We start from the raw sequence: 21,679 nt of genomic DNA on the forward strand, positions 1-21,679 counted from the left end.
TGTCTGCTTTGTAACACTCTGTCTTTCTCTCTGTCTCTCCAGGACTACACTGCTACCATCTTCCTGCGCCAGCGGTGGTGTGATTCTAGACTGGTGTTCCCAGGTAATGAGAGTGTCAGCGTTGATGGACGCCTGGTATCTCTCCTCTGGATCCCAGACACCTTCATCCCCGACTCCAAGCGCTCTTTCTTGCACGATGTGACGGTGGAAAACAGACTCATACGCATTTTCAGCAATGGAACCGTCCTTTACGCCCTGCGGTACAACCAATGACCATATCTTGACCTTTATGTATAATCGATGTGAATTCACTATGACTTCATCTAGTCATTCATCAGTTTACTTTTTAAAGTTGTTTAGGTGGCAGTCATGGCTAGGGACTAGGGAGTTGTAAGGAAACTAGAGGAAGGAGATGCTAGTCACAGAAGGTGTAAAAACATCACACTCATATTTCACTACACATACATTGCTCAACCTCCTGAGCCACGGCACAGATAGATTAAGAGTGGGCTATTTTTTCCTAAATGTGAAAAAGTAAAGAACAAAAGTATGCTTTGGAAAATGGTCTGAAATAATATAAAGTATTCATGGTCTGAACATGCACAGTTCTGAACATCATTATCAGACCTACATTTACCTTTCAACTTATTGTTTATGCCGTAATGACTTACATTTAAGGCTATATTAGGCCTTAAATGTCAAATGTTCAAGCATGTTCAAATAATTTATACCTCATTTCAGACCATTCCAAAGCATACATTTAAAATATATATATATTTTGGAAAATAAAATGTCAATCTAACATTGAGGTGCCCAGGTGGCTCAGGTGCTCACTACCGCCCCTTCTTGAATCAAAACAGTAGCCTAATTATAACATTAAATGTAGCTACAGATGAAAGGGTAGTCTGGATGTATGCACTGCTCTACAAAGCCTCTGAGTCAGCCGTGTGTGTGTGTGTGTGTGTGTGTGTGTGTGTGTGTGTGTGTGTGTGTGTGTGTGTGTGTGTGTGTGTGTGTGTGTGTGTGTGTGTGTGTGTGTGTGTGTGTGTGTGTGTGTGTGTGTGTGTGTGTGTGTGTTTTTTTTACATAACTGGATACAGACTTTCTGTTTAGTTCAATTGTTTTACTCTAGTACTACAGACAATGGTAATGAACCTCAAATCGCTGTTGGGTTGTACCGTGCTTATAGTCAATAAGCTTCAATGAATACCACAGAAGTTTTCCCTTTCTCTCCCTATTCTCTAGAGAGACAGTTTTGTTTGTCACAGAACATTTGCTAAATCTCCCCTGAAGTCAAACAGAAGGGTAGTCTGTCCTCATTGTGTAACTGATCTCATCATACTGACGTTTAGCTCTGAATAATAAGTCACCGTGCCCTAGTCTACCCACCATTACACATGGTTTAATATAACTAGAACATCTCCCCATCCATAACGGTGCGTTTTAACAGCGGGCGATTCAGGATAGTATTTTCCGGATGTGCATTATATGTCTATGAGAGCCGGCAACTACTGGCGATGAGGCGAAGTGGGCGGGGGGACGATGTTGATCTGAAAAGATGGATTTTATTTATCTTTTGGACGATGTCGCCCGGCGATCGCCCGGAGACTCGCCCGCTGTTAAAACGTACTGTAATGGTGATTACTGTATGATGTTAAGCAAAAAATCAGGAGTAACATTTTAGCTATAACTGTGCAGCCCTAAGTCACAGGAATACCAGTTTTTAGTATGAATGTATTGATTTATTTGGGGGCAATCTATTGCTGCCACTAATGATCTGTCTGTCTGTCCAACAGCATCACAGCTACCATTGCCTGTAACATGGACCTCACCAAGTACCCCATGGACAGACAGGTGTGCACCCTGCAGCTGGAGAGCTGTGAGTACCTGGGAACAACACAAACTCTGGAGATGGAAATAGGTCATCATCGTCATCATCATTATCATCATCATAACCATCACCACAGTCATCAACTGGTCCAGGGCTGTGCAGTGAGTATCAAAATACATCAAGTGTGTGGTAAGCCTGATTTAAAAAACACAACGTGTGTGTGTGTGTGTGTGTGTGTGTGTGTGTGTGTGTGTGTGTGTGTGTGTGTGTGTGTGTGTGTGTGTGTGTGTGTGTGTGTGTGTGTGTGTGTGTGTGTGTGTGTGTGTGTGTGTGTGTGTACTCAGGGGGCTATAACTTGCAAGATGTGGTGTTCTACTGGACCAGAGGGAATGACTCTGTGAAAGGTCTGGACTCTCTGCGTCTGGCCCAGTACAGCATAGAGAGCTACCACACAACAGTGTCAGAGGCTGTGTATGAGACAGGTATAACTTATTAGAAATTGCCGCCATTAAGGATCAAATGTATTTTCGCAAAGCTAATATTATATCTCCAGACATGGACGCTACAACATTACTCTTTGAAATGAATTTTCTTCTTTCATGTGTCTTTCCAGGGCAGTACCCTAAACTGGTGTTGCATTTTGCGCTGCGTAGGAATGTTTTGTTCTTTATCTTGGAAACATACGTTCCCTCCACTCTCCTGGTGGTTCTGTCCTGGGTCTCTTTCTGGATCAGCCAGTCATCTGTTCCTGCTAGAACCTGCATTGGTCAGTACCACATCTTATTATTGCTGCAGTAGTGATGCTATTTGAAATTACACTTACAATTTTGAGTATTATCTACTTCATGTTTTACACACCGATTAATTTGTCATGCATTATTTTTTAATTCTGAAGTCAATAGCTTTAAATGCAGTCTTCTTCCAGCGGATAATGATCAATGACATTTGAGTGTTTCATTACCACTTGTTTAAGGAGCTCGTATTATTGTCTACCACACCTTCCAGCTCAACACACCTTCCAGCTCAACACAACTCCAACCTCACGACAACTTACACCAAACAGCCTTAAAAGTGCATGTTAACCAGTGGGCCACCAGGGGCCCTTTCTACAAGCTCACAGAGCTTTTCAATTTGTCCTCCAAGATGTGGCTCTTCAAAATGAATTTGAAGCAAGCTCCTTGTTCACTGAGCTCCATGCTGGTGCAACATCACAGTGTTATCTTTTGAGCCTTCACATTTTGATAAAAGTGGAACATGACCAAGCAATAATAAAATGTATTTTTGGCATGTTTATGCTTTATTACAGATAGGTGATTGTAGAGATAGATAATCATGGGAGGTTATGGTGGTGGTTAATACAGGAAACTGAATGTCACCTCTCTTGTTCATTAGGAGTGACGACGGTTCTGACGATGACCACGCTCATGATGGGCGCCCGCACTTCACTTCCCAACGCAAACTGCTTCATCAAAGCCATAGATGTGTACCTGGGGATCTGTTTCACCTTCATTTTTGGGGCACTGCTGGAGTACGCATGTGCTCACTTCTACACAATGCAGCTCCAGACTGCAGAGGAACTGCACAGTGTGAGTAGACTGCTTACATTAATAAACGACCATTGTGCCGAGTCACAGATATTTCATTGAATAAGGCACACCGGATTGTTAGACACAACCTCAAAGTCTCAAATTTAAGGTCGGGGGCAAGCAGCTCAGTCCATATGGACTTTGCTTGGGAACCGGAATGTTGCCCGTTCAAATCCGGCATGGACGACAGCATGGAGTATGGACTGGTAGCAGGACAGGCACCAGTTCATAGCCAAGGTGCCCTTGAGCAAGGCACCGAATTCAAAAAATAAATCTGTTCCTGGGCACCCCACATGCAGCCCATCACCCCATCTCAATGTGTTTGCAATGCATGTCTATAGGCCTTGTGTGTGCATGTCTGTGCTTCGGGCCTACTGTAAAAGAGTGAAAACCATATTTCCCTACAGGAATGGAGGTTCAATTATTAGCAGTATTACACTTAAACACGCCTTTGTGGTATACGAGAGGAGGATCAGAAGGTAGAAGCCGTGGAAAGATACATTCCATGTCTGGTGATTGATCACAGTCTGTTTCTCCTCTCAGCATCTCCTGAGGGAGCTCAACGACTCGAAAGGGAATGGCTCCATCCCCATGGTAAGCTCCAGCCAAACCGTGGAAGTAGGCTCCACTCCCGATGAGCCATTGGACCAGTCCTTACAGAGCAACTCAAAGAGTGATGCCAGCTGCAAAGAAAGGAGGCCTGCAGGGAAAGGGTGTGGCCTGTCATCGGTGAAGGACGCGTCACACCGGGTTGCGTCCGTCTTCGCCATCGAGAATCCACATAACATCGACCGACACGCCCGCTCCGCTTTCCCCGCTGCCTTCTTCTTTGTCAATGTCCTCTACTGGCTTTACTATCTCTTCATCTAAGGGCCTGGATCCAAACGGATACCTCGTTACCTTGACCGTGCTACGAAAGTTGTTCTACTTCCTCATCTGAGGCCTGAAGCCATTCTCAGGTCTTTTCCGCCTGGATCCAAAATAATTTCACTTCATCCCTTTTAGGCTATAGGTTCTTTTTGTTCGAAACGTCAGTAAGAAATGTACAGTATAAGCTACAACATTTTGGCAAAGAGGTACTAGGAAGCTTGGCATTCAATCTGAACTATAAACTTGTCACGTGACTAGAATAGCCTGTACAGACTGTTTGTGCCTTGGGTTGCAGTGACAGTAGTCTGCAAAGAGCCACATTGACTGTCTGCAAACAGACCCCCTGCCATGATCAAAATAGGTCCAAAACTGATGCATCTTTACTCAATACTAATTATAATGGAACTTTGAGGATACAGAATCACGTGGGAAGAGTAGGGCAGAAAAAAGGACAAAAGAATGAGAATGAATGTTGAGTAAATCATGAGTAGCATAAAAATGTTAATTATGTCAATAAATATGAATGAAAAAATATGTCAGCAGAATATATGCATGCTAACAAATATATGACTGGCAGAACAACCGTGCAATTTGTGAATATTTAAGTTTTTTAGTAGTTTTAGTAGCCTATGTGAAACTTGCAATTACTAGGCTTTTAATAAAAACTGCAGATTGAACTAGATTTGAACACTGCTTTTCATTGTTATATAGCGCATTTCATTTTTAAAATCATAATTAATCTAATCATTTCACTATCTCACTCCTTTACTGTGTAAAGCATTAATTTGGATCATTATGACTGATTGTTATCAAATAAACATGTTTACTTTATTGAAATACAACCAGATACATTTTGTTTCCATTTATATATATAGTGCGTGAGTGCCTGCATGAAGTTTAGATTCATAGCCCGATGAGACGGTCAGCTGAACTTTTGTTTCAGTTCAGTGACCGACGATGCAGTGCAGGCGGTGCTCTAGCCAAGCACTGAACAAACTGGGGAACGAATCATTTGAGTGAAACTTTTTGGTGAACCGATTTGAATGATTCAGTACACTGAAAGCAAAGGAATGACAATTCACATGGTCAGAGTGTAGATGTGTCTGCCCCATTTTGCTCATGGCGATGGAAGTTGCTGTTTACATACATAAAGTCTAGTCAATGTGGTTCCATTCGCACCATAGCCAAAACATTATGATGGACCTAGTGTCCATGATGTCACCCACTGGATTGTGGTCCAGTTTTGAAGCCACCATCTCGTATTTGACCGTTACCATCATGGCGTTTTGCAGCCAGAAGTGACCGCCTACGTAGCTACGCCTCTAGCCTGTTCGCCGTAGAAGTCTATCTAAAGGTAGCTCTGGTCCATAGCGTTACGCATACCCCAGGGTAGTGCAGCCTCTCGACTGTAGTAAAAAATAAAAAATACACTTTCCCTTCTCACCAAAACAAAGACGGTTTTAAGATGTTGAAAGCCTTAGAAATAGAAAAATTGCATTGACCAAATCTGTAGGGGGCGCCGTGGAGTAAAACATTTTTCCATCCGGTGGAATATTCTTCTTTTCTGGCCAAAAGGTGTATTTAAGACGGGAGGTGGGGAGAGTGTTTCCACTAAGGAAAGTAGGCTTTCAACATCTTAAAACCGTCTTTGTTTTTGTGAGTAGCGAAAGTTTTTTTTTTTTTTTTACTACAGTCGAGAATTTGCCCGCAAAGTCACATAGTGTTAAGGAGAACTCCTTCTAACGCTATGGACCAGAGCTAATTTAAAGGTAGACATGTCAATGTAGCCACCCTGAAGCATACCCTGGTACGCTGTATTGTCTATTTTATTCTAAAAGGGACTATAATTTACAAAATAAACAAAATAAACAAACTGTAATGAAGAATATTTGAAACCAGCTAATGAGAAGATGAACTCAGTAAGAAATTAACTTACTGAACCCGTAGAATCACCTCCTGCTGGCTATTACCGACAATGCAGGTTTTTCTTTTTACTTTATTTATTTTGCAGTTTAACAAAAATCGTTCCATGACAGAATATTCACACATTATAACACAGACAATGCAGGTTTAAGTCACTTTGGCATTTGATTAATTTTTCCGACCGGGAGCTTCCCACTTGATTCACCCAAGAGACACTGTTGTATATAAGTATTTAATCAACACAGCACACTGTGATTGTGCTGACGTGAATGGCCTTCATATTTGTATAAAGTGATTGGTTGTGTTAATTTGTCTTAAATACATTGTATGTGTTCATGGTTATACATCGACTTCACATTTCGTCAAGTGAAACTGAAACAATAAAGCAGTGAGTAAGAAAAGTGTTTTTGTTGTTGCATTTTTGACAAGTTAAGGAGGAAACGTAAAGTTTTTATTCTCACAAATAAAACGTAATAAATCCATTTCTGGATCTCCTCTATTAACCCTTAAAGAATCAAGCTGTTTGAACAAGACATTATTTTATTGGCCCCTTCTACAGGTAGAAAAACAGTAAAGTGCAAAAATCAACTGCATGTTTAAGACTGTTAAAATGATGGCTAATGTTTTTTTTCCCATTCACAGAAATTGCTTTGCATGTAGATTAACACCATGGTGTTAGTTATGCTATTATCTATAGGCGTTTCTTATGTGGAGCAGTTATGAACACACCTTGTACAGTCTAAAAAATGGTGGTTATCAACTCCGGGCCTGGGGACCTGCAGAACAGGCCTACTGCAGGTTTTGATTCTAGTTCAATCAGGAACTAAACAGATATGGTACTCCAAAATCTATGTGACTGCAAATATCCTAATATGAAACTAGCAGTAGTGTAGGACCGGAGTTGAAATCCACTGGTTAAAAATATATACAACAGTAGTCATGGCTCAGTAAATATATATATATATGTACATACCTGCAGGCAGTGAAAAGAACAGTAAGAGAATATACTGTACAAAAGCACACTATGGCCACAACTGTCTTCAAATCCACTTGCTGAACACAAAACTCTGCTTAGATCTCCCTTCCCACTCGACAACTTAACAGACGTTTCACCATCTGTACCGGTGTTGTGACACCCAACCGGAATTCGACTCCCCTTCGCCCACTCATCATAGACAGGTAGAGTGGCTTATCATTTCCACACTACACTACCCCTGTGCCGACTCATGGTGCATCATAGGTGGCTAGGTGACTGGGTGCTGTTTGCGCATTAGTCACTGACTGGCCATGAAGCGCACACAATTTCTAGCACTTCATTTGCGCACGGCAAAGCTCTTTTCTCCCACACACTAGTCAAAATATAGACTTAACCACCACAAAAGATATTCCCAAATGTAATGCTTTGAATATGTCCATGGAAAATGGACAACTTGGTATTGAATGATCTGAACATAGGCCTACTCTATGTCAGATTTACATTGACAAAAATAGGCCCAAACATAGGCCTACATACATAATTATCACACCCATTATAAACCAATATTCATTACTGTTAACTCATTGAGTGCCCAAGATATCATTATCTGAAGATTTGCAGCTCCATCCACTCCTTGTTTAACTTATAACTGAAAAAGGCTGTATCTCGCTTCCTAAGCACTTTTTTTTTACTTTGAAAAAAAAAAAATCGCACTGGCCAGAAATAGCCAGAAATAATTCAGGCACTCAATGAGTTAATAACCCACCTATTTTCAGTCATCACAGTCAACCTTTCAAATGAAAAAATACAACCGGTACTTGTTGTGTCATATATGTCAATAGACTTCCCATACAGTCTTGTTATTGAGAAAAGTTGTCATGAATGAATGAAAGAATGAAACTACTGTAGGCCTACTAAGCTTTTCTTTACTGTATATTGGCGCAAAAGAAGACCATGTCCAAATAATCCCATGGTGCGGCATGTTTAGTGTTGAACTCAAAATGTCAAGGGCTGAACTTTCCTTACAACAACATAATGTTATTAAAGTAAAGTTTCTGGTTAAGATGATGCTCAATGGAGAGCATTGCCAACCCATTCAACCTCTTATGGGACATGGGTAGACCAGAAGTTTTTTTTTTTATTAGCTTCATTTCAGTTTTGTCACTGGCCCTGTGAAGAGTGAGTCCAATTCCACGCAAATGTGGGCACAACATCGGCGCTAACATCCTCTGTGCCTTTCCACCTCCATCACACAATCTAAGCATATGCTTTTCAATACACTTCCCTTATGCGTTTCCCACCTAAACCCAATAATTTCTCATTATTCATGTCCCTCCTCCTTGAATCTATGTCACTCATAACAACTGAAATAACTCTACCAGACAGTCTAAGTCCAGAGGGGTAAACGAACATCCTCAGATTCCAGGCTTGTGTCAGCAGAGACGTGGTAAATATTCAGTGGAGGTTTACTCCCCCTTGTGGCAGAGTTAATCTATTACGTTACTTTCTCCACCTCACTGCACCTCACAAAATGAGACGAGCAAAATGTATCCTTGGGGATGGAGGCATTTCTATTGTATCCATCTTATTTTCTGCATGTGTGTTGAAACAGTTTATGCCAGAACCTGCCTTCTGTATGCATCCCTTCCCTCAGCTCATGTGTCCATTTTGCAGTCTCTGGTTTTCTCTTAGGTCCCTTTCTTTGACTCCCATTCCTATTGAAAAAAAAAAGAAAAAAGAACAAGGGCAGCAGTTTAATAACTATATTATAACATGCCTACACTTCTTGTCTGTCAGATGGAACACATAGGCTAGCTGAGGAACAAAAGGAGATTAGATCATATCTGTGGGACTATGTAAAGCTTTTTAATTATGTTAGACATTGGAGAAAGGTGCAACACACACACACGCACACACAGAAGTGCTGAGTAGACTGTGAAAAGGCATTACATGTTCAATATAAGCACACAAACACAATGGTGTGCATGTATGCAAAAATGGACACACACGCTCACTCTCATTCTCTCACACTCACACACACACACACACACACACACACACACACACACACACACACACACACACACACACACACACACACACACACACACACACACACACACACACACACACACACACAGATGAGCAGTTAGCAGCAGTTAGCACACAGCAAGTGAGTTTTCCACTGTGAAAGTCACACATGCTGCTGTGATGCTATTAACCACCACCTATGGAGCATGACCTAGAAATACTGACAGAGACTAATGTCGCGTAGCCAGACAACTATTCCACAATCTCCGAATGCTATATAGAGTCTGGAACTACACCTCCCGAAATCCGAGAGAGGAAACTGGCACTTCCGTTCACGAAAATATATAAAAAAATATCTTTACATTTTATTTTCTAGTTTCCATTTCTGCTAAGCAGCAAGCTAAATATACTTGTGCGATAAATTTGCGCGACTGTAAAGACGATACGGAAGTGGGGAGGAGGCTTCACATCCGGTTTATATTTTAATCATGATCAGAGCTACCGAGTCCCAGACTGTATGACCTGAAACATTTGAAAATTGTGGGAGGCAACAGTCTGGCCACGCGAGACTAGACAGACAGACATACTGTAAGGATAGGGATGTATTTCAATCCCCTTATCGAGTATAGTATGTAGAGTATGTGAACTGATGGGCAACATTGAAGCAGTATGCGCATGCCATTAAATTCATGTTCCATGTTTTACTGGTATTTGGCAAAAAAATCAACACAAGTCAGAAGATTTATTAGAACGACACATGTTTATGCCAGTGATTTGATTTCAATGACTTGACTCTCGTCTATTGAGACATGACGTCATGTCCCCGCAAGTATTGATAAGCCAAAACCTTATTGAATTCCCGATAACTTCGGAATCGATTCCGTCCAATTCCGATTCTCGATCCCCATCCTTAGACAGACAGAAAGACAGGGATTCTATGACAACTGTACCTCCGGGGATGAACAAAGTTTGATCTAATCTCATCTTACTTTGGCTTTCTGCATCACAGTTCCTGCAGAGGAGGCGTAGATAGATGGTGGTCTCCTGCGCATCTCGGAGGCACAGTTTACTGGTAAAGACTCACTGTAGATATTCTGGCTCTTTCTGCTACGAGGCTAATGAACAGAAGAAATAAAGGGCCAGTTAGAACAGTATATGTGAATCAGTTGATGCATGTGTGTGTGTGTGTGTGTGTGTGCGTGCGCGTCATATCTACCTTGGCCTGGGGTTTGTCCTCCACCGGGGCTCCCAGTGACCCTCCTGCCTGGCTTTTCTTCAGGTTCTCTGTGACCTGTGTGAGCCGCAGCTCCAGGTCTACTCTCTCAGCCTCCTTGTCCCGACAGGCGGCCTCCAGCTGGGCCACTCGCTCACACAGGGAGGGCCTCTGCTTCTCTGCTCCAACAGGGAACAAACAGGCAGCACAGAAAATCTAAATCAAAATGTTTGGTCAGTATCCCGACGGTGTCGAAGTCGCACACCGATGAGATAAAAAAAGGGCAAGTTCTGAGGGATCGGAGATGCAAATAGTGAAATTAAAAGCTGCAGATAATCATATTTTAAAAGATGAATTAAGACGCTTGTGTTAGATGTTGACAGAACAGTAAAGTCAGCTTCAAAGCCAGCAAGGTGTCATGATGTCGTCAGTACACGAACTGGTTTAATCTACAACCGATAATTATTATGTCCTTTGTTTCCCTCTCCTGATGGAGAGAGGTAATTGTAATGATGTGTCTGAACTTGAAACAAGTTCAACATTCCGTCTCCATCATTTTGTTTTTCTCTCTCTTACCGGTGGCTGTTTTCAACTCTTCTTTAGCCTCTCTCCTCTCCTGTCTGACAGCGACCAAGGCCTTACGTATGCCTTCCTTCTCTCTCTCCATCTCCTCTTTCTCTTGCAGGTAGCGCTTTGCGTCCTCCTCCGCTCTTGTTTTCCCATACCTCCCATACTGGTTGGCATCTGGGGGGAGAGGTCAGAAGGAGGTGGGGGGGGGGGGGGGGTTAGAGGTGAGGGGGGGGTCAAAACGTTTAGGGGTCATGGGAAGGAGACGCAACATCAGCATCTCACACATCTCTCTGTCTGTCTGTCTGTTTCTCTATCTTTGTCATACTCTCACTACCTTATGGAGAGAGGGAGAGAGAGAGAGAGCAACCTATGAACTTGAACCTATAATATAAAACAAAAAAAAACACGGTTGACCTTTTTCTCTCTTCATATTCCAACAGGCTAGGGGGATAAAAGAGATGAGAGAAGAGTAGATAAACGCGTATTCTCCTGCAGAGGAGGGAGGTCAGGAGGGGAGGCGGTGGATCTAATGCGACTGTCCAATAAATCTCATGTTACATCCTGAGGCTCGGGGCTCCGCAGAGCGCAGAGGCCTTTGATGTGTCAGAACCTCAACAGAAAGCCCTGAGAAACACACTGGCAGCAAATCCCCACGCATCATCGTGTATGGGAGAACTTAAGTAAAACTATCAATCAGTTAATTGGATTTCTTACATCCAATTGGGTGCAATGCACCTAATAAAACAGGGTGCATGCATTGTTGCAAAGAAACCGATAACATGAAATCCAAGGAGGACAGACAAGGAACTTAGGAGTCTAATAACAGTGTGTGGCGGTCCTGTGAACCTTTGATACCATATTTATGACAACAGACTTTCCCAAATAAGGAGAGACAGCTGAGATTATGAATTCATGAAATGTGAAAAGTATTCACACACAAAAACAAAATCACAAAATGTGAAATATATTCAGGGATTTGAGGTCCTTGGTCTACTGGCAGGTGCACAAGAAATGTGGCGCTGATCGTTGTAGTGCTTTGCACAAAAACACGAAACGTTGGGGGACATAAACACATATACATATGCGGACGAACACTCTTCTAGACGGTTCGCACGTTGGGGCAGAAACATTTATAGAAAACATCATATGAAAAGCTGTAAAAAAGATTTAACTGGAGGGGTTTATTTTGTGGTTTTTCGAAAATTGAAAAAGAAGTAAAAGTAGAGAAGATCATGAAAGGAAAGCCTGGAAGAGGATGGAGGGATACTCAGCATGGAGCTACAGAAGATGGAAGCTCATATAGCAGGACTGTGAGCCACACCGGATACCAACCGGTACCAGACACCAACAGAGGGATTATAGCCTAGCATATAGGCTAGAAGGATTATAGAGATTCAATAAATCTAGGGGGAAATGAGAAAAAGGGAGCCCTTCAGTCAATACTTCACTTCACTGAAACCTTGTATGTCCAAAACGTTACTTTTCAGGAAAAGAAAAATAACCTTTGTTCAAATGGGTCCACTGTAGTTATTATTTAGTCACAAGCTCTTGTTAATACTTTTATTCGGTTAAATATTCAACGGCTTTCAACCTTCTTCTAGGCATGATATTATAGGCTAAAACATTTAAAAAAATGTTCAAACTTTAAATTATAGCAAACATATCTGATCTACAAGCTCATGGGACACATTGTGAGCTTGCAGATCAGCTATTTTCATTGCTTTTGCACAACAGCATACAATAATGCATTTTTATGAAAAAAAGAAAAAGAAGTATGGAGATACAAGGTTTTTGCTCGATGTGACACACGTAGCTATACCGTGCATGTGAAGCAATCTGGGCCTATATTGGATAACATGCTGCCTTGATTTACTGTACTTTAACTGAGATGGACAGAAAGCACAGAGGGGTGCTCTCCACTGGGTTTGATGATGGCTTAGACAGGGGCTGCATGGAGCTTCAGAGACCCCTGGCTGAGCCGTTTCTGCTTTGCTGGACACACAGCAAAATCCAGAGTGTTAACCACTTAAACCCTCTATTCGTAGTGAAATTGATCTGAGTTGCAACTGCTCTTGTTTCCTTACACCAAATCTCAAATAATTGCCAATCGTAAGCTTGCAGATCTGCTAGTTTTGGCTAATGTTCTCCCAGAATATGGAGTGGTTAATTTTAACTCTAAAAGAGTTAAAAAGAGAGAACGGAGGGAGAGAACCAGATGGTGTGATTTGTATGTGTGGACACTCTGTTTACACTCTGTTACAGTTTGAGCCACCTGGACGACAGTGCAATGTCACTTCTTAAACTTCAAAATGGGTTTAAACTCTTGCTAACTCGCTAACCTGTAAGCTTCATGCCCTAGCTGGGATTCAAACCCGGCTCCCCCATGTTGGGATATCAAAGCTTTACCATTCAGTCAAAATAGAAGTCATGGAATCCCTGCTTGGCCAGGGGATACATGCACTTAAGAGCTTCAGGCAATACTAGTTGTCAACCAGTAGATGTCCTACCCAACACCAGAATCAAAATGTCTCAGTGAAAGAGTAGGGTAGACCACCACCAATCACTGAAGATGTGCTAGTTATATTGTATTAACATACTCTCCCATACATATTTGTCCAAATAATGTTTTATTTGTAAAAATAAGAGTTTGATCAATTATGGGGTCATTCTGATGTAAAATGTAATAAGATGTTTTTTGGAGAAACATGAGAATTCGTTATTACCTTATTACAAAAGCTACCCTAGCAATATATATATATATATATATATATATATATATATATTTTTGTGTTATTTGTTGGCATCAAATGTATTGTATTGTGTAGTGTAGTATTGAGTTATTTGTAACTCTGAGAGTGTAAACTACTTTAAATGACACTGTGAAGGAAGGCCTGCTTACTTGAGCCGGAGCGTTTGAGGGAGACCACCGGGCCATTTCTGTTGGAGTCGGTGCAATGTTTGGTCTGGTTCCCAGACTCAGCCTGGGTGTGGACGGATAGATGGAGGGGACACAGGAATGGACGAGAGGAGGGAGGACACACATCAAACCATGTGGGAGGACACAGGCAGACAGGACAGAACAAAGACAGAGGACCATGAAAAGATAAAGAAAAATGATGTCACTCATTATTGCTTTAATTATTATTTTTTGATTGAGACTCCTCCAGACTGAAAAAGCTAGAGTAAATAAATAAATAAATAAATAAATAAATAAATAAATAAATAAATAAATAAATAAATAAATAAATAAATAGATAAATAAATAAATAGATAAATAGATAATAGATAATAATAATAATACAAAAACTAAAACACATAATTTATTTGTAAACATATGGACACTGGATATTGTAAAGATTTAATTTTAACCAATGTTGCAATTTTTTCTCATATAGTCTCCAAAACATATTTATATGATATGAAATACCATGTGAAACATATGAGTAACATATGATATGTATGCGTTTGCTGTCTGGATGATGTATCTCTGTGTTTAAGTGCAGTCAGGGGAAAGGTTAAGAGAGTTTACAAGACATAAACCTGACATGACCTCTGACTACCTTTCACCAGGATGATCTCTAAGTCTTCTTTTCTTTTCACACACTCTCTCTCTCACACGCACATACACAGGCATTCATGGCACATAATCAGCCACATTCTCACACATACTGTAGACACACACAATGTCACAGACTCTATCTCTTTCGCGCACACACACACACACACAATGTGCCCTACAAAGGCTGGTCATTGACAGGCATGGAACAGAGCATGGCCTGTTTAAATGAATGATTGGTACTATCACATTCAGACAGAGATGGTCCTCAACAGCTGCACACGCGTGTGCGCACACACACACACACACACACACACACACACACACACACACACACACACACACACACACACACACACACACACACACACACACACACACACACACACACACACACACACACACACACACACACACACACACACACACACACATCAAAGTAAACCCTTAAGTCTTGGTACTAATCCCTATACACAGATCAGCTGGACCTGGGCAGTGTGCATATGGTAGTTAGTGTGTGTGTGTGTGTGTGTGTGTGTGTGTGTGTGTGTGTGTGTGTGTGTGTGTGTGTGTGTGTGTCCCACCTGCATCTCCTCCTGAGGGACATCATCATATGTCCTGGAGTCTGTGGAGGTGCTGCTGGAGGACGTGGCCCACCTAGCAGATAGAAAGACAACACATCATTACACACATGATGCAACACACACACACTGCAACACATACTATACACATATGCATGCACTCATACACAATGCAACACAAACATGCGTGTACTATGACAACATGCACACACAATTCAACAGTAACACACACACACACACACACACACACACACAGTGCAACACACATAAACAATGAATACACAAGTGTCTACATGGCTTCACACACAAACATGCATGGCTTCCTGGACTGTCCCCGTCACTCACAGGAAGGAGTGTCGTGCAGCGTCACAGATGTTAGCGATGGTTTCCACATCAACGTAGTCGTAGTGCAGAGACTCTGGGTCTGTGGATGAACCAGTCTCTGCTAACAGGACCCCTAACCACCGACCAAAGTCCTCAGAGCTACATGCCTAGAGAGAGACAAAGAGAGAGACACAGAGAGAGAGACAGACAGACAGACAGACAGACAGACAGACAGACAGACAGACAGACAGACAGACAGACAGACAGACAGACAGACAGAGAGAAAGAGGGTGAGTGAGTGAGTGAGTGAGTGAGTGAGTGAGTGAGTGAGTGAGTGAGTGATTGAGTCAGTGAGAGAGTCAGTGAGAGAGAGAAAACAGACAGACAGAGAATGGAAAAAGACAGAGAGAATGGACAGATGGACAGAGAAAGAGAGAGAATGGACAAAGAGGGGGGGGGGGAGAATGGCAGAGGTAAAAACAATTATGCAAAAGAATTGTCACTGGTGTGGAAATAACACCCAAAAATATGAAAATGACCACTACCAGGTACGTGCAGTTGTACTAGATCCAGCATTCATGTTGCATGCAACCTACCTCCAGTGCAGCCAACTCTGTGGTTGCCCGCATGATGCGAAAAGCCAAGGGGTGCTTGGGCCCCAGGCCTGGCACCACCTCACAGCCGTGGAGCGGGAGGGACGGCAGGGTGGTCCGAGGGTCTCCTTTCTGCTGGTGGAAGTGGAGAGCGCTGCCCCACAAACAGCACCACTGCTCACGCCACACCTGATTCACCAGCACCAACAGAGAGCCTACATCATGGAGACAGAGGTGGATGGGGGGGGGGAAGTTATATACAGTAAATATGAATCTGAATCAATTTCACAATACCAGTCAAATTCACTATAAATAATCAATTCCAGGATCAGATCTATTGACCAAATATACAAAGCCAATGCTTTGGTTGGTTGATAAATAATAATTGTAATAATAATAGATAATGCTTAGATAGGAGTCAAATTTGTGAATCTATTCAAAAAATAGAAAAGTAAAATCCTGTTTTATACACGCACACACACACTTCAGTAACAGAGTGAAGGCCTGAGACAGGGAACAACACACAGACAGCAAAGCAGGGTCCCACCTTGTCGAGGGTCTTTGAAGGTGGTTCGGGGGTCACCGGGTCGAGGGGTCTTCTTCTTCGAGAAGCTGATGATGCGTGTGATTTTACGGCCAGCCGCAAAAGGCCCTCGCTTCACCTTACCTGGAAGAATAACACATGGCTCATTTTAACGGTTCTTCTTAGGTCATCTGTGACCTGTGAAAGTCTATACTTTGTCGTGTGATGACTTCATCGTGTTTCTGAGGGGAAGGGAACCTTCAGGAACATGATGATGTCACACAAGAAAAGAAAGCGACTGAAGTTGAGGAGATGAAATGAGGTTTATGTTCACAGGGTGTTAAATTAATGTCTGTCTCACCGTTCTCTCTGCAGTTGTCTCCTGGACAAACACCCATGCTGTCAGAGTCTGACGTGTTCTTCTCCCCAGACAACCTCTGAAGAGTGAGCACACACACACACACACACACACACACACACACACACAGACACACACAGACACACACACACACACACACACACACACACACACACACATGTATTAGTGTATTTGGATATTTGACTTCCATTTTCATCCAATTCCCATTGATTAATTTAATTCCCTAAACCTTAAACCTAATATTGGCGACAATAACCATGGTGTGACTATTTGGGGCAACTGTTCAGTTTTTTATTTCATAAAAATAGTAATACAAAATAAAATAAAAATATAGCACATCTACAAGCTCACGATGTGTCATGCAATGCGTTATGAGCTTGTACTGTAGATTGGCTATTTTCGTCATATAGCGAAGTATTATATGGGCGTAAGTGATTAACCATCACCACAGCATGTTCAGTGGTTAACACTGTTGCTTCACAGCAAGAAGGTCCAAGTTTGAACCCATGCAGGGGGCCTTTCTATGTGGAGTTTGTTTCCTGCAGGTACCTGCAGCTTCCTCCCACAAAAAGACATGCACGCTTGCACTACTCTTGACCATGGCACTGTTAGGATGGGTCAAATGCAGAGGACGAATTTCCCTGAGGGGATAATAAAGTATACCTTAACCCCAACCTAAACAACCCTAAAACATCCAGTTGGACACTGAGGACTAGGCTAAATGTCATCACTTTCCAAGATTTTCCTCATCTTGCCATCTTTGTGAGGATATCTGTTCCCATAGCACTCAGTCAGTCAGTCACACAGTCAGTCAGTCAGAGTTAGTCAGTCAGTCAGTCAGTCAGTCTTTCTGGAGCCACAAGAGCAATTAAGAGCAATTAAGAGCTGAAACTCCAAAGCCATTATGGTTAGGAAATAACAATATCTTCCTTTTAACTGCTGTTCATGTATTTTTCTTTCTTAATTTTTCTTTTGTTTTTTTCGTTCTCTCTCTTTCTTTCTTTCAAACACTCCCTTACTTTCTCTCACACAAATCCAGTGGAGCACATAAACCTACAACACCCCATAATAAACATAAACTACTGTAGTCATCCTTCCTCTCTCCTATTGGCAGCGTTTCCCCTCTCCCCTGGTATTTATGACTGGTCCTGTGTAATTTACAGCTCCGCCTGGGTGAAAAGCTCTCATTCGTCTGTCTGAAAAGCTCTAATCAGGAGATGTCGGATGTTTCCCTTTGCAGCTCTGGCTGGCTGTCTACCACAGCAGCCCTGTCATTGTCTGTTTTACAGTAAATTACTCATCCAATCTGCACTTTGCTTTCAAAGGCAGATACAAACGTAACTTCGCGTGTCACACCAAACAGTTGTTCGAGAATATTTGCCGGTGTCAAAGTAATTGGCATTTACCATCTACTTTCACTGATGTCAGCTCTGGAGGTATTAGGCAGACACAAACATCTGTTTTTCTTTATTTTTTTTACCTTTGCTCTCTTGCAAAGGTTCACACAAGGAAATTGGCTTGGCATATGGTCTGGGACAACCCAACATTAAACACTTTAATGATCATTCAGCTTAAGCCATATGTCATACATAATTATATATAAACACAATTTGTCCATTAATGAATTCATTTTTAGATTTAGATTTTCTCCATAGTCATTAAAATGTTACCACACTTACGTCAATAATTGAGTCAATGTTGGCCAAACATCCTAGCGTGGTTAAGAAGACATGGATGTTTGAATTTAATTTGCACAATTTAACATACTTGGGTTTTTGTTTAGCAGTTATTATTCAACCACTTGGCCTGTTGTTGCTTGTCTAGGGTTCTTCATAGCACTTGCTCTGATGTTGCATTTGGAAGGCACTCTGGATAAGAGCATCTGATTAGTGCCTGCATTTGATATTGCAAGTTTCTGTAAGTTGATTTTCATACCATAGTGAAATTAAGGGAAAACTTTGGCCTCTTTGTAAGTCAAACAAACCACAGTATGCTGTGTAAAAGCGGTTGACAGTAATGAATATCAAGCAAAACGTGAGTCACAGAAAATAAGCTAAACATGCCAGACCACCGGTTAGGTCCTTTAACAACTGATGCACGACTACTGACACAGAACATATAGGACTAACATTAATGTACGTTCACAAAATAAGAATATACATTCAGACAGTACAGTAGGTTAGACAGCAGGTCAATCTGACTGCTTCATATGGAGGAAATAGGTGACATTATAGGAAGAACACACTACTCACAACTACCTTGTCAAGCTCAGTTTTCCTGGGAATGATGGGAGATGAAGATTCTTCAGGTCCTCGTCCTTGGCCACTCACCTCTCGCACCACCTGTGACACATGATACAGGTGTCACTTGTTGTAACAATGACAACAGCTTCCTCTCTGGCATTTGTCTGTTTTTAGTCTTGATTCTAATCAGAGAATACACTCAATACAAAACAATACAATACAATAACTATCCCTGGACCTCACCAACTTGGTTACAAATACGTTACAGATATTGACAGACAGGGTACAGATACAGTACACAAATAAATGGTGAAACAACCTATACTCAAATAATACTATTATGGAACTGAAAAAAAGTTCGAATTTCAGTTTATTTATTTACACCGTACATAATTCTATTTAAATAAAACAAAATAGTTATGTACAGTATAGATCCTTTTTAGAGTCCACATAGAACCTTTGTTTATTAAGAGTGTAGATTGTGGTTTCAATGCCAGGTACATTGTATGTAAAAGTGTGTGAGCCTCACCCTAAGCCACCTGTGGGCCTGTTCCTTGCTCTGCACAGCCAGAACCAGCACATCTCCGTTGGGTAAGGTGAACCGGAGCTCATGGCGTTTCCTCTTGCTGTCCTTGGGGGCGTAAACCACAGTGCACTGGGGCAGCGGCAGGTCCACGTAAGGAGACAGGTCCTTAGAACTCTTATAGCACTGCAAGGGACACGGCACATGAGACAGGTTGATGGAAATGGCTCATGGCACTGTATCCTATGGAATAGTGAGTGAGTGAGTGAGTGAGTGAGTGAGTGAGTGAGTGAGTGAGTGAGTGAGTGAGTGAGTGAGTGAGTGAGTGTGTGTGTGTGTGTGTGTGTGTGTGTGCGTGCGTGCGTGCGTGCGTGCGTGCGTGCGTGCGAGCGTGTGTGTGAAACACCTCTCACCTGTAGTCTGTCATCTCGTATGACAATGAGCTGTTTGGCCCACTGGCCGAAGCGTTTCTTGCGTAGCAGAAAGGCACAGATGTGGCAGTCTCTGGCAGGGGCCATTGAGCTCTCTTCTGAGGGCCACTGGTGAGTAAGTCGGGCCCTCGGGTTTCTCTCTTCCTCATCCTCCTCATACGACTCATAGGAGCTGCTCAGCGCATCCGAATCATTGTCTGGGAAAGAGGAAAATTAAAGGTTTTAAGCAGTGGTTGGTGTGTGTGTGTGTGTGTGTGTGTGTGTGTGTGTGTGTGTGTGTGTGTGTGTGTGTGTGTGTGTGTGTGTGTGTGTGTGTGTGTGTGTGTGTCAACATTCTGTTCAGTGTCTGTGATAATTGGCAGTCGCCATATATGGAGGAGGCGATGCTTCCTGTACCCGTGACCCATCTGTATCCTGAAATACTTGTTGTTGAGCTTTGCCAAGTTTGTGCATCTACTACTGTTTGTGTTCAAGAATTTCTTGTTAAAATGTGTGTGTGTGTGTGTGTGTGTGTGTGTGTGTGTGTGTGTGTGTGTGTGTGTGTGTGTGTGTGTGTGTGTGTGTGTGTGTGTGTGTGTGTGTGTGTGTGTGTGTGTGTGTGTGTGTGTGAATCCGTGGTTGTATGTGTGAACATAAGACTTCCAGCAGCTGGCAAATAAACCTACTGTTTATATGTGCTGTTGGTTTGTGGGTAATGGAGTTCTTACATGAGTTTTTGCGTCGTGAGCCAATACAGGTGGGAGGGTAGTTGCTCTCAGCATCCTCATAGCAGTCGTCTATGGAGTTGGGAGGGCTGGAGCTGCCTGGAGAGGAACACATGAAAACAACCTCTAATTAGACCTTGTGTTCTGTCATCCTGTAATTAAACTAACGAGCACTTATTTTTTTCAAACTATGTTTTGGCAAAGTGCTACAGTACATGAGACGAAATTTGAATGATCAAAGTGCACAGGATCAAGTGCTAAAATTAGCAAAATATGGAAATTCCCCAGACTACAGTTTATAGTGCTAAAATGATACTACGATTACGGAGGACACTGCAGGTTGTAGGGTTGAGGTACGCGACTGACCTCGGTTGGTGATGTACTCGGGGAGCTTGCCAGGGCTGAGGGGCACCGCCTCCTCATAGTAATCCTCAGGCGGAGGTGTGGTGGGCAGAGGGGGAGGAGAGTCAACTGAGTGGACTGCTGGGGGGTCTGTACAACCCTGGAGAAAGACACGTAAACACAGTTATCTTACCAAACCTCTCATTTTCCCGTTGACATGGAGAAAGGTTCAATCTCGATGGTGGATCAGCAGGGAATGTATTGTTTCCAAACAGTGGGTTCGGGACCCATATGTGAACCAATTTTAATGGGTTGCGGGGAAATACCCCTTTATTTTTTGTTTCCTACTTTTGTTTTGAATTATTATTATTTCTTTAACAGATTTAACAGATTTTCAAAAAAATCTCAAGATATTCAGTTTTTCAAAATAATTCCTTTAAAAAAAGAAAATCCAGTAATTAAAGGGAAAGATATACTTTT

General features: G+C 42.1%; 2 protein-coding genes across 5 annotated transcripts in view; one reads left to right on the forward strand and one right to left on the reverse strand.

Moving 5' to 3' along the window:
• The window catches only part of gabrp (gamma-aminobutyric acid type A receptor subunit pi), a 34,603-nt gene extending 30,087 nt beyond the window's left edge, over positions 1-4,516 (forward strand). The window contains exons 5-10 of the mRNA XM_080415791.1: positions 43-260; positions 1,797-1,879; positions 2,176-2,313; positions 2,445-2,597; positions 3,224-3,417; positions 3,961-4,516. Coding sequence (XP_080271917.1) covers positions 43-260; positions 1,797-1,879; positions 2,176-2,313; positions 2,445-2,597; positions 3,224-3,417; positions 3,961-4,287 — 1,113 coding nt within the window. The 3' untranslated portion in view covers positions 4,288-4,516. The remainder of the gene's footprint in view (positions 1-42; positions 261-1,796; positions 1,880-2,175; positions 2,314-2,444; positions 2,598-3,223; positions 3,418-3,960) is intronic.
• A 1,742-nt stretch (positions 4,517-6,258) lies between these two features.
• afap1l1a (actin filament associated protein 1-like 1a) overlaps positions 6,259-21,679 on the reverse strand; it is a 44,950-nt gene continuing 29,529 nt past the window's right edge. For 2 of the 4 annotated variants that reach the window (XM_080416667.1, XM_080416665.1), the window contains exons 5-19: positions 21,224-21,359; positions 20,861-20,956; positions 20,136-20,350; positions 19,729-19,908; positions 19,209-19,298; positions 16,939-17,014; positions 16,602-16,721; positions 16,058-16,269; positions 15,483-15,628; positions 15,141-15,213; positions 13,900-13,981; positions 11,007-11,174; positions 10,434-10,609; positions 10,207-10,332; positions 6,259-8,901 (exon numbers count right to left, since the gene is read on the reverse strand). In XM_080416667.1, coding sequence (XP_080272793.1) covers positions 8,875-8,901; positions 10,207-10,332; positions 10,434-10,609; positions 11,007-11,174; positions 13,900-13,981; positions 15,141-15,213; positions 15,483-15,628; positions 16,058-16,269; positions 16,602-16,721; positions 16,939-17,014; positions 19,209-19,298; positions 19,729-19,908; positions 20,136-20,350; positions 20,861-20,956; positions 21,224-21,359 — 1,923 coding nt within the window. In that variant the 3' untranslated portion in view covers positions 6,259-8,874. The remainder of the gene's footprint in view (positions 8,902-10,206; positions 10,333-10,433; positions 10,610-11,006; positions 11,175-13,899; positions 13,982-15,140; positions 15,214-15,482; positions 15,629-16,057; positions 16,270-16,601; positions 16,722-16,938; positions 17,015-19,208; positions 19,299-19,728; positions 19,909-20,135; positions 20,351-20,860; positions 20,957-21,223; positions 21,360-21,679) is intronic. The other 2 variants (XR_013932282.1, XM_080416666.1) reach the window with 2 other exon arrangements.

This window comes from Gymnoscopelus braueri, assembly GCF_963280865.1.
Source record: "Gymnoscopelus braueri genome assembly, chromosome: 20".
In the NCBI taxonomy this organism is placed as follows: domain Eukaryota; kingdom Metazoa; phylum Chordata; class Actinopteri; order Myctophiformes; family Myctophidae; genus Gymnoscopelus; species Gymnoscopelus braueri.